This window comes from Cetorhinus maximus, chromosome 18 (genome assembly GCF_964194155.1).
Source record: "Cetorhinus maximus chromosome 18, sCetMax3.hap1.1, whole genome shotgun sequence".
Taxonomy (NCBI): domain Eukaryota; kingdom Metazoa; phylum Chordata; class Chondrichthyes; order Lamniformes; family Cetorhinidae; genus Cetorhinus; species Cetorhinus maximus.
Window position 1 is genome coordinate 6,285,578 of NC_135896.1, and position 11,722 is coordinate 6,297,299.

General features: G+C 46.0%; 1 protein-coding gene across 1 annotated transcript; it reads left to right on the top strand.

Moving 5' to 3' along the window:
- The first annotated feature begins 616 nt into the window (after window positions 1–616).
- On the top strand, window positions 617–8,357 carry LOC144692904 (G-protein coupled receptor 68-like). The gene is made up of 2 exons (XM_078562010.1): window positions 617–946; window positions 4,336–8,357. Exon 2 carries the CDS (start codon window positions 4,464–4,466, stop codon window positions 5,442–5,444), a length of 981 nt encoding a protein of 326 aa, XP_078418136.1. The 5' UTR covers window positions 617–946; window positions 4,336–4,463; the 3' UTR covers window positions 5,445–8,357.
- The last annotated feature ends 3,365 nt before the right edge of the window (window positions 8,358–11,722 follow it).

Here is an 11,722-nt window from a genome sequence, read left to right on the forward strand (position 1 = left end):
AGAAAATCGAAGTATTATACTTTTAAAAACATGTAAAAGCCTATTATTTGTGAAATATGAAAGTGCTTCAATTTGACCAAAACACATTTTTAATGTCAAAAAATAACATTTTCCTGGGGAGAGAAACAGTTAACGTTTTGAGTAGGTAGACTCGAAACGTTAACTCTGTTTCTCTCTCCACAGATGCTGCCAGGCCTGCTGAGTTTTTCCAGTATTTTTGTTTTTATTTCAGATTTCTAGCATCCGCAGTGTGTTACTTTCAATATTTTCCTGGGTGGGGTGGGGGGGGCGGTTGTTGGTGGGAGCCTGCAGCTCCTCCTCCAAATGGACCAATCCTGTTCCGAAAACATTTCCCTTTCTACTTTCGTGGATGCTTATATTTCTTTGCACCGGTGCAGTAAATAAATTCTGGAGGTATTTTCTTGCCCAGCAACTTGTTTTCAGATGGCAAGCCTGTTCTTGACCAGTCAGGATGTGATGGGGATTGTGGGCGGGCGAGGTGGGGTGGAGATAAGCGGGGGAGAGAATGAGTCAGGTTTTCCATGAAACTTTTGTGTCCGTTTCTCGTTGTTTGGGTCGCAGCCTATAAGTCTGGGATCCCCCTGCACTGAGGCACAAAAGTGTTAAGAAGAATTTCTCTCGGCCAGCTCCACAAATTGGTCTTAAAGCCGCAAAACACTGCACCACGAGCGCAGGATGTACGATTGGCATTGGATGCAGATGTCTCTGATTATTATCTATCTCTTAAGATTGCTTTGAGTTTCATGCGGGTTTCTCATTAGCAATTCTACTTGAATCATAAACATTTGTGAATGTGTTACAGGGCAAAACGAAGTTCCGAACTGTAATATAAAGTAGGGAATCATAACCTTCAATGCAGCCAAGACGGAGTTCCGGGCACTGATCCAGCTATCCGTCAGAAACAGACAACAGGAATGTTGGAGAGGTAGGTGTTCCATTTTTTTTCTAACCCGGGGAGGAAATCAAGTGTTGGGCGCAAAGGGACAGAGAGAAGACAAAGTAATTGGAGAAATAATGTTTGAGTGGCTTTTAAAAAGTTTCATTACAGAAGTTAGTAAACTGCAGAGGCGTCGGTTTCCCCCTAACCCAACCAGCGGGAAATTGACTGGGTGGAGTTTTGTACAAAACAAAAATAAAAATACCTGGAAAAACTCAGCAGGTCTGGCAGCATCTGCGGAGAGGGACACAGTTAACGTTTCGAGTACGGACTCGAAACGTTAACTATGTTCCTCTCCGCAGATGCTGCCAGACCTGCTGAGTTTTCCCAGGTATTTTTATTTTGGATTTCCAGCATCCGCAGTTTTCTGCTTTTATCTTGGAGTTTTGTACAACCCTGGTTTAACATTTCACCTGGTTTTACTCTCCATTAAAGTCAATGAAGGCAGACAGAGGGTTTTAGGGAAGGAATTCAAAGAGTTGAAGAGCTTAACATCTGAAAGCAGAGCTCCCAGTGGTGGTGTGAGTACACAAGAGGTCACAGTCGGAAGAACCAAGGGTTCAAACAAAAAGCTAAAAGCTACTGCGGATGCTGGAAATCCAAAACAAAAACAGAATTACCTGGAAAAACTCAGCAGGTCTGGCAGCATCGGTGGAGAAGAAATCAGTTAACGTTTCGAGTCTTCATGACCCTTCGGCAGAACTGAGTAAGTTAGGAGAAAGGTGAAATATAAGCTGGTCTAAGGTGGGGGGCGGGGAGAGAGAAGTTGAGGGTGGGATGATTGTGGAGATAAGCAAGCAGTGATAGGAGCAGATAATCAAAAGATGTCACAGACAAAAGGATCAAAGAGGTGTTGAAGGTGGTGATATTATCTGAGAAAAGTGCTAATTAAGAATGGAAGACAGGACACTCAAGGTACAGCTCTAGTGGGGGTGGGGTGGAAAGACTAACAAAGTTTTAGTTTTAGATTTAAAAATAATGGAAATAGGTGGGAAAAGAAGAATCTATATAAATTATTGAAAAAAAAGGGGAGGGGGGAGAAACGGGGTGGTGATGGGGGGAGGGGGAGTTTAAGATCTAAAGTTGTTGAATTCAATATTCAGCCCGGAAGGCTGTAAAGTGCCTAGTCGGAAGATGAGGTGCTGTTCCTCCAGTTTGCTGTTGGGCTTCACTGGAACAATGCAGCAAGCCAAGGACAGACATGTGGGCAAGAGAACAGGGTGGTGTTAAAATGGCAAGCGACAGGGAGGTTTGGGTCTTTCTTGCGGACAGACCGCAGGTGTTCTGAAAAGCGGTCGCCCAGTTTGTGTTTGGTCTCTCCAATGTAGAGGAGACCGCATTGGGAGCAACGAATGCAGTAGACTAAGTTAGGGGAAATGCAAGTGAAATGCTGCTTCACTTGAAAGGAGTATTTGGGCCCTTGGACGGTGAGGAGAGAGGAAGTGAAGGGGCAGGTGTTGCATCTTCTGCGTGGGCATGGGGAGGTGCCATAGGTGGGGGTTGAGGAGTAGGGGGTGATTGAGGAGTGGACCAGGGTGTCCCGGAGGGAACGATCCCTACGGAATGCCGCCAGGGGAGGTGAAGGGAAGATGTGTTTGGTGGTGGCATCATGCTGGAGTTGGCGGAAGATGATCCTTTGAATGCGGAGGCTGGTGGGGTGATAAGTGAGGACAAGGGGGACCCTATCATGTTTCTGGGAAGGAGGACAAGGCGTGAGGGCGGATGCGCGGGATATGGGCCGGACACGGTTGAGGGCCCTGTCAACGACCGTGGGTGGAAAACCTCGGTTAAGGAAGAAGGAGGACATGTCAGAGGAGCTGATGGCTTTATGTTCTGTGGTGGGGTCATGGTCCAGGGAGAGGTAGGAGGAAGTGTCTTCCTCCACAGTGTCACCACAGAACATCAAGCCATTGTTTCCAGGACTGTCACTGACCTCATCTCCTCTGGAGATCTTCCTCCCACAGCTTCCAACTTGATAGTCGCCCAACCTCGGACGGCCCGCTTCTACCTCCTACCCAAAATCCACAAACAGAACTGTCCCAGCAGACCGATCGTGTCAGCCTGTTCCTACGGAACTCATTTCTCGTTATCTTGACTCCCTTCTTTCTCCCCTTGTCCAGTCCCTTCCCACCTACATCCGTGATTCCTCTGACACCTTACGTCACATCAACAATTTCCAGTTCCCTGGTCCCAACCGCTTTCTCTTCACCATGGATGTCCAATCCCTCTACACCTCCATCCCCCACCAGGATGGTCTGAGGGCCCTTAGCTTCTTGCTTGAACAGAGGCCCGAACAATCCCCATCCACCACGATCATCCCACCCTCTACTTCTCTCTCCCCCCGCCCCCCCCACCTTAGACCAGCTTATATTTCACCTTTCTCCTAACTATACTCAGTTCTGCCGAAGGGTCATGAAGACTCGAACCGAGGGTTCAGTTGGGCTCAGAGTTGGGTTGCAGGAAGATAGTGGAAGAGGGGGTGGGGGCAAGGCCACTTGCAGATTTAACAAGGATTAAAATGTTCAATTATGATGTGGGGGACAGACAGAGAGATGGGCAAGGACAGAGATGGGGCACAGTGAGGGAGAGGACATGGAGTGCAGATCTATGGATGAGCACTCCTGGACTATGGCATTATCCAGGACAATGCAGCCCCCTTGATCAGGCATGTCAACCATTAACCTGCATCCACCACTGATATGTCATGGCAGCAGTATGTACCATCCACAGGGCTCAGTGCAGTAACTTAGCAAGTCTTCTTTGATTGCACCTTCCAACCAGCGACCTCAACAACCTGAAGGACAAGGGCAACACATGCTTGGAAACATCACCACCTGAAAGTTCCCCTCCAAGTCACACATCATCCTGGCTTGGAACTATATTGCTGTTCCTTCACCATGGCTGAACCTAGTTTTAGAACTCCCTCCCTAACGGCACTGAGTGTACCTACACCACATGGGCTACTGCTGTTCAAGAAGGCAGCTCACCACCACCTTCAAAGGCAATTTTGGGGTGAGAAATAAATACTGACCTGACCAGCGATGCCCACATCTGAGCATGAATATTGAAAAAAAAATCATATAATTTGGGAGGTTGAGAGAATAATGTAGAGGGATTTTGGAATGCAAACCTCCCAGCAGAGTCAAAAGGATGGTGGGTCCAAGTCCCACTTCGCAGAATTGAGCACAGAAATATAAGATATATGAACATTTTTTTAAAAATTGAAATGGTATAGTGGAAAGGGCAGGTGAACAGGACAGATTTGATTTAGATCTTTCAGAGAACTAACACTGACACAATGGAACAAATGGCCTCCTACTGTGCTTTAAAGTTCCATGACTATATTGTTTCATAACTTACCTGTTTTTTTCCTCCAGAGAGACAAGTTTCATTAAAGAAGAATTAAATAGGCAATGATCATAAAAAGTTAGCTACCACAAAAAGGTGTGTTGCTGAGAAACCTGCAAAAAATACTTGATGAAAAGTTCCAGTTTTGTGTTGAACGATGAGCAACTGTACTATCGACCACAGTATCCACCAAATCCTGTTTCCCACAGTCTACATTGCTGTCTTCATCATCGGCCTCCCGACTAATCTCCTGTCCCTGTATCACAGCTACTTGCAGATCAGACAGAGGAACGAACTGGGAATCTATCTCTGTAATCTGACCATCTCAGACCTGTTGTATCTCATTTCCTTGCCCTTCTGGGTTCAGTATATGCTGCAGCACGATGACTGGGTACTCTCCCGGGCACTCTGCATACTCAGTGGTCTGCTCCTCTACCAGAATATCTACATCAGCATTGGCTTCCTCTGCTTCATTTCCATTAATCGCTTCCTCGCTGTGGCTTACCCTCTGAGATTTAAATTCTTACACACCAGGAAGGCTGCAGTGTTCATCAGTGTTCTCATCTGGATCAAGGAGATTCCTGTCTGCGGCTTTTACATACACTCCCAGGTTCTCAGTAAAGACAATGAGAATGACACCTTGTGTTTCGAACAATATCCTATGCAGTTGGAGGACAGATATTTAAATATTTACAAGCTCTCTATTGGGTTCTTCCTCCCTTTGATTTTATTCATTTACGCTTACTATAAAGTGCTGGCAGTTGTCCGTAAGGTCCGTGGGCTTCAAGGAGAAAGGAAATTAAGAATAAAAAAATTGGTTTCTGCGTCCATCATCATTTTCCTGGTTTGCTTTGCTCCTTATCACATTCTCCTGATGATTCGAACAATATTCGAGTATGAATGTAAATTTGCTGACAATGTTTTTGAGCTATACCATTTTGGGCTTCTGTTGACGAGTTTAAACTGTGTGGCTGATCCCATCTTGTACTGTTTTATATCTCCGAGTTCACACGGCTGGTTAACCAGGTTCCTGGATCCTGTTACAGGTCTCCTTCCTTGCAGTAAGACAGAAGTAATTGATGTCCCAAAGACACAGATCAAATCGATAGTTATGAATAAAACTGAATTAACAAATTAAGGACACCAGGATGTGGAAGGCAATGGTTCTATTTAATCGGGGATGGAATTAGGGAGTCATAAGGACACCTTGCATAACCTTCATTTATATTTCCACTAGCATAAGTGATTACTGGGTGATCTGATTGAGGTATTTAAAACATTTTAAAAATTTGGTAGGCTATATAGCGAGAAGCTACTTCCCCTGCTGAGATCAAGAACGAGGGGATATGTCTTTAAATTTGCGCGAGGCCATTTCTACACACAATCTATTGGAAATCAGAAATTCTCATGACTGATCAGTAGATGCTGGAAGTCAACTGGAGTTTTATGACTGCTACTGATAGATTTTTGTTAGGTAAATTCATCAAGGGATATGGAGCTAAGGTAGGTGATACAATTGAATGGTGGGGCAAGCTCAAAGTGTGAATGGCGTATTCTTGTTCTTATGTTTTCTAACAGAATGGATTGGTACATGAGGAGTGTTGGCTACCTTCTTTGTAAACTCTTGTTTTTCTCTAAAAAAAATCACTTTGCCTTCACTTTTTTTTTCCTCCTTTCAGAAAGAAAGAATTTAGATTTATGTCACACTTTTAAAACTTCAACTTTTCACAATTCTATAGCCAAAGGTGTACTCCTTGTCGTGTTATAATGCAAGGAAGCATGGCAGACAGTGCCACAAATAACAATGAGTTAACGATCAAGTAATTTGTTCCTTTTTAGTGATGGTTGATTAAAGGTAAAACACCAGATTGTGAGCCAAAGTTTACTAAGCCTTCATCACTGAGAAATCAGATTTTTCTCTGAAAACCTCTAGTCCTGTCACCATATCTGATGTTATCATATTGCTTTAAAGGGGAGATTATTTTGATCTAAATAATTCCCTGGACTTTAAGCTCTCCCCTTCTATGTGGAATATAAATTTAAATTGTGACTAAATGAATTAGCAACCAAAGCTTCAAAAAGAATACACACCTTATATGCTTTACAATATCTTGAACAAACATAAGAAATAAGAACAGGAGTTATAGACTATTTGCCCTCTCGAGTCTGCTCTGCCATTCAGTAAGGTCATGGCTTATCGGATATTGGCCTCAGTACTTTCCTGCCCGTCCCCCTTAATGGTTGACTCCCTTGTAGATCAAAAATCTGTCTATCAGACAAAGCAGCCTTGAATATATTCAGTAAACCAGCCTCCACTGCTCACCGAGAGAAGAAATTCCTTATCTCCATCTCAGTTGGGACACCCTTTATTCTGAAATTGTGCCCGCTAGATCTAGATTCCAACCACACAGCATCTACCCTGTAGATCACCTCTCATTCTTCTAGCTCCAATTTGTATAGGCTCAACCTTTCCTCATAAGACAACTGCTTCAACCCAGGAATCAACCAAGTGAGCCTTCTCTGAATTGTCTCCAATGCAAGTACATCCCACATTAAATAAGGAGACAAAAACCGTACACTGTATTCTAGGTACACTGTACAGATGTAGCAAGTCTTCCCTACTTTTATACAGCATAATTGCAGTAAAAGCAATATTTCATTTACCTTCCAAATTACTTGCTGTGCCTGCATGCTAACATTTAGTGACAAGCAAGCAAATGCTCCTTTTCTTTACAGGTATGGAATAGAGCTCTGAATTAGGGCAATGAATAAGAACGAGTGTTTTCAGAAAGATTTATAATTGGCTTAGAGTTTTGAAAGATTGGAATTAGTTTAAGAGTTTTAAGTTAGAATTAAAATTGGAGTAGCATCTCTGGTAAAGATTGTGATTGAATTACATTTATCAAATTAACTTGGATGAGGAATTCTGGTGAAGATTGGAGTTGAACTAGAGCTTCAGATAAGGATTGAGGTTGGAATATAGTTTTGGGGGATAGATTTAGGTTGGATTTGGGTTTCAGGGTGAGACTGGGATTGGATTAAAGTTTTTGGTAAAATTTTGAATTTAGATTAGCATTTCAGTTAAAGATTATGATTGGATTGGAATTTTTGGTCGACTGGGATTGAATTTGAGCTTCTGGTAAAATATTGGAATGGGATTATAATTTCTGGTGGGAAGTGAGATTGGATTAGAGCTTCAGGTAAGAATTGAGGCTGGATATAACTATGTAACAGCCTTCAGTTTCTAATTGCAATACTTTTTTATATTCTATATCTTTTCACTTAAATTGGTTATGTCCCTGAGATTACTGTCTCTTAGATTTTCTTTGTCTTTTTGTCTTTGTGTATGGTTAGGGATAAAGTAAATCCATAATTCTGTCTGAAGCCTCTGTGTGGTTAAATGCAAAAGAAATTATGCATTCACTCTGAAACTTTGGCTTTTGATCTGAAAGTAATCAAATTACAAATACTGCGAACATCATTTCTTGTCTTTTCTTCACCTGAGGATAAGTGCATTGCTAGGCCAGCATTTATTGTGTATCCCTACTTTAATTGAGAGGGTGGTTATCAGCCCTCTTCTTCAACCGCTGAAGTCCATGTTGTGTTGAAACATCCATGGTGTTGTTAAGGAGGGAGTTCAAGGAAATTGACCCAATGATAAAGAAATAGCGATAAACGTCTAAGTCGTGATGGTCTGATGGCACAAGTCAAGATGCTGGCACTAACATTCATTGAAATGGAATACAAACCTCGTCCTCTGTTGTATGTTGGACCTGTCTTGCTTTTTATTTCTATATCCTTTCCTAAGAGGGCATTGGATAAATACGCCAAGATTTTGATTTCACCTAGCTGAACTGGAATGACACAAGGCTGAGGCAGAACTTCATGGAGCTTAAAACTTTATGTTATGTCAATCCAAAATCCATTCAAAAGATTTAGAAAGAATGCAACATATATTTGAAAGCTAAGTACTATGTTCATTTATTATGGTAACTTTTTTGCTTCGTCTGTATTACCTCACATATTACAATAAAGGCAATGCATAACTAAATCTGAAATATAGTGTTTTTCAACCTATTGGGGCTATCAGAAGAGTATGGCCAGAATTTTCCGGCTGACACGCGGGTGGTTGAGCCCGCATGTCAGCGCTTAAGATGTTGCGCGCTGACGTTGCACAAGCATGCCGACGTCAGCGCGCGGCATCGCGATATTGCGGTCGGTAGGCACGCTCACCAGTTCGCCTTCCATTAATTGAAGGCCTCATTAAGGCCCTTAACTTGCCAATTGTCCTGGATTTTGAGGGGCCCGTGCAAACTTCGGGTCGGCGCACGGGCCCAATGGGCAGGCAGGTAAGAGATTTTTTAATAAAACTCATGCAATGTCGGGATATGTGGACTCAGAGGGGTTGTTCATGTTTTACACTAAGTTTTAATTGCTGAAAGTGTTTAAAAGTTGCCTGTGTGATTGTTAGCAGTTCTCACCAATTTCCAAGGACTTTTTGTGTACTTTGAAACCAGTCTGCAGACAGTTATCTTTCTCGGGCCTGCAGCTTTCCGGAGGCCTCCATTTAGCCTGGGGGTATGGGTTCTGACCTCTCCACTGGAGGCAGCTCCCCTGGGGATGAAGGGAGGGATAGGATAAGGAGGAGGCCAGGACTGGACAATCAGCCTCCAGGGGAGCCACCTTTGGGTTGCCAGGCACAGGCACAAGGGGCACAGGGCCAAGAGGTAGTCCAAGGTGAAAGGGGCCGCAGAAGATGCTACCATCCTGCTGCCAGGGTATACAGGCGGCGAAGCAGCTACCTCAATACGACCGAGGTGCAGTGCCGAAGGAGGTGCTGACTGTCAAGGGAGACAGTCAACTATATGTCAGATGATTGGCCCTGAGATCTCCCCTAACTGTGTGCGTGGACACCCCACACCAACGGCTGTGAAGCTCACACTTCTATGCCTCTGGCTCCTTCCAGGGCTCGGTGGGGGATCTTTGCGGTGTCTCCCAATCAGCTGTCCACACTTATGGCAAGCAGGTTACAGACGGCCTATTCAGATGGGTATCCACCTTCATCCACTTCCGCTGTGACCAGGCAAGTCAGGCACAGCGAACCAGAGGCTTCGCGGCCATTGCTGGCTTCCCCCGTGTCCAGGGTGCAATAGACTGTACACATGCGGCCATCAAGGTGCCAGCAGGTGAGCCCGGTGCCTTCATCAACAGGAAGGGCTTCCACTCCATGAACGTCCAGATAGTGCGTGATCACAGGATGCTGATTCTACAAGTCTGTGCAAAGCACCCAGGCAGCTCCCACGACGCCTACATCCTCAGACACTCCCAGGTGCCGGGGCTCTTCAGTGCTCCAGCTTGGCTGGATGGTTGGCTGCTGGGTGACAAGAGCTATCCCCTGCGAAGGTGGCTCATGACACCTCTCCGCCGTCCAAGAACAGAAGCTGAGCAGCGATACAATAGGAGCCAGGGCACCACAATGGCTGTGGTGGAGAGAACCATCGGTCTTCTCAAGATGCGCTTCCGTTGCCTGGACCGCTCAGGGGTCGCACTCCAGTACCCCCCAGATCGCATCTCTCTGATCGTGGTAGCATGCTGCGCCCTGCACAATCTTGCGCTGGAAAGGGGGGATGCAGTTGATGATGATGAAGACCTTGACGCCCCAGATGAGGCTGCACATGATGTATCCAGCAGTGCCTTAGAGGATAAGGAAGCACAGGGCGATGATGAGGTGCAGAACGCCAACCTGCAATTACACCAAGGAGGCAGGGACACTCGGGACAATTTAATCCAGCGAACCTTCAGCGAGCTCCACACACATGGATCAGCAGGAGCAGCATTGCTTGGCACTTCCACACATGGCACTTAGGTGCCACATCTTCCACCTTTTCAGCTGCAACTAAGGGCTTAGTACAGAAACATCAATGTCCACTCAAACACTCATGATAAATATGTGAAAAAGAAAAATGCACCACAAACGAAACACCCTCAGCCATGGTAACAAAAGTGGACTTTATTATGTCCAAAAGAAAAGCAAACAATCCTCCATTGCATTAAGAACAATTTGGGTCCCTATTCTAAGGCCAACACCAAATCACCAGTGACATACCCATGGAGTGCCTAACGTGCCTTATGCTTACGTTTTTGGGTGCTACGTCTAGGTGCCACCCCATCGCTCAGAGTGGCTTGAGAGCCAGCCTGCTGACTCTGCTGTCCTATTGGCCTCGATGACCTTGGTGGCCGTCCTCTGGCCAGTGGAACCTGTGATGGCTCCGCCTGGGAGGGAATGGCCAGTTCCTGAACTTGCACCTCCCCAGTTGTCACAGCCTCAACGGAAGAAACGTTCACTGGCAGAGGGGCGGAGAAGCTGTTGCCCTCATCCAGAGCGCCCTGAGAGGAGCTCGCAGCGACGACAGGCAGCTGCTGCGCCGACGAGATGTCCCTTTCGACCTCCCTGATCACCCCAGATGCAAGGGCACTGAGCGCTGACGCTTGGTGCCCACATCTCCCACATTGGGAATGACCACCCGTGGCCAGTACCGCTGTGAGGGCTTGCAGGTCAGAGCGTATCCCAATCATAAGGTGTTCCATCCGATTGAACCCCCTCTCTATGAGAGTCGCCAATCTCTCATTGGAGGAAGCCTGAAGCTCTGCCCTGAGGGTCAAACCTTCACGTGCACTCTGCCTGGACTCCTCCATCGCAGAGACCAACTGAAGCATTCCCTCATGCAACTCTGCCAGATGCAAACGCACTTCCTGCTGCCTGTCCTGCAGCTGCTGCATTGGGGACAACTCCAGAGGCATGTCATCAGTACCGGACTCAACATGTGCCTCGTCCCCTGCAGCCCTCCGGCTGGTGGTGCCATCGGCACTCTCTGCCCCTACCATCTCCTCCAGCGATTGTGATGTGCCCTCTCTACTGTGACCCAGGACACTAGCCGACGTTAAAGTCCCCACCGAGGTGTGTGTGCGCTTGTGCCTGGCTGGCTGAAATGATGTGCCGCAAGTTGCACATGTTGGCCCTCAGGTGTGGAGTGGGGGCTGCGGTGTTGAGGTGCACGTCGTTCTGGTGGTGATGCTGAAATTAACAACAAGGACAGTGCATCAGTTAGCGTACAGTCAGTTCAACCTTTCATCCCTTTCCTCCCCAGCCTCATAAGTCGCTCACCCTTCAAGACCCTAAGGAGACCAACATTGATGGGGTAGAAAAGAGTCAAGAGGAGCCCAACCATTAAACGCACATGCAGACAGGCTGGTCAGATGGCCTCAGGAATGCCACATGGCATGTTATGTACCATAGGAGTGGGGAAAGTGCAGAGGTACCTGACCTGGATGCATTCTGGCCTGGATAGTTGCAGGGCTGAGGAAACATCGCAAAGAGTTGCGACATTTGCCGTGGATCACAGGAGATTGAGAGGT

Coding starts and splice junctions, on each gene's coding strand:
- LOC144692904 (XM_078562010.1), top strand. CDS start 4,464: ATGAGCAACTGTACTATCGACCACAGTATCCACCAAATCCTGTTTCCC.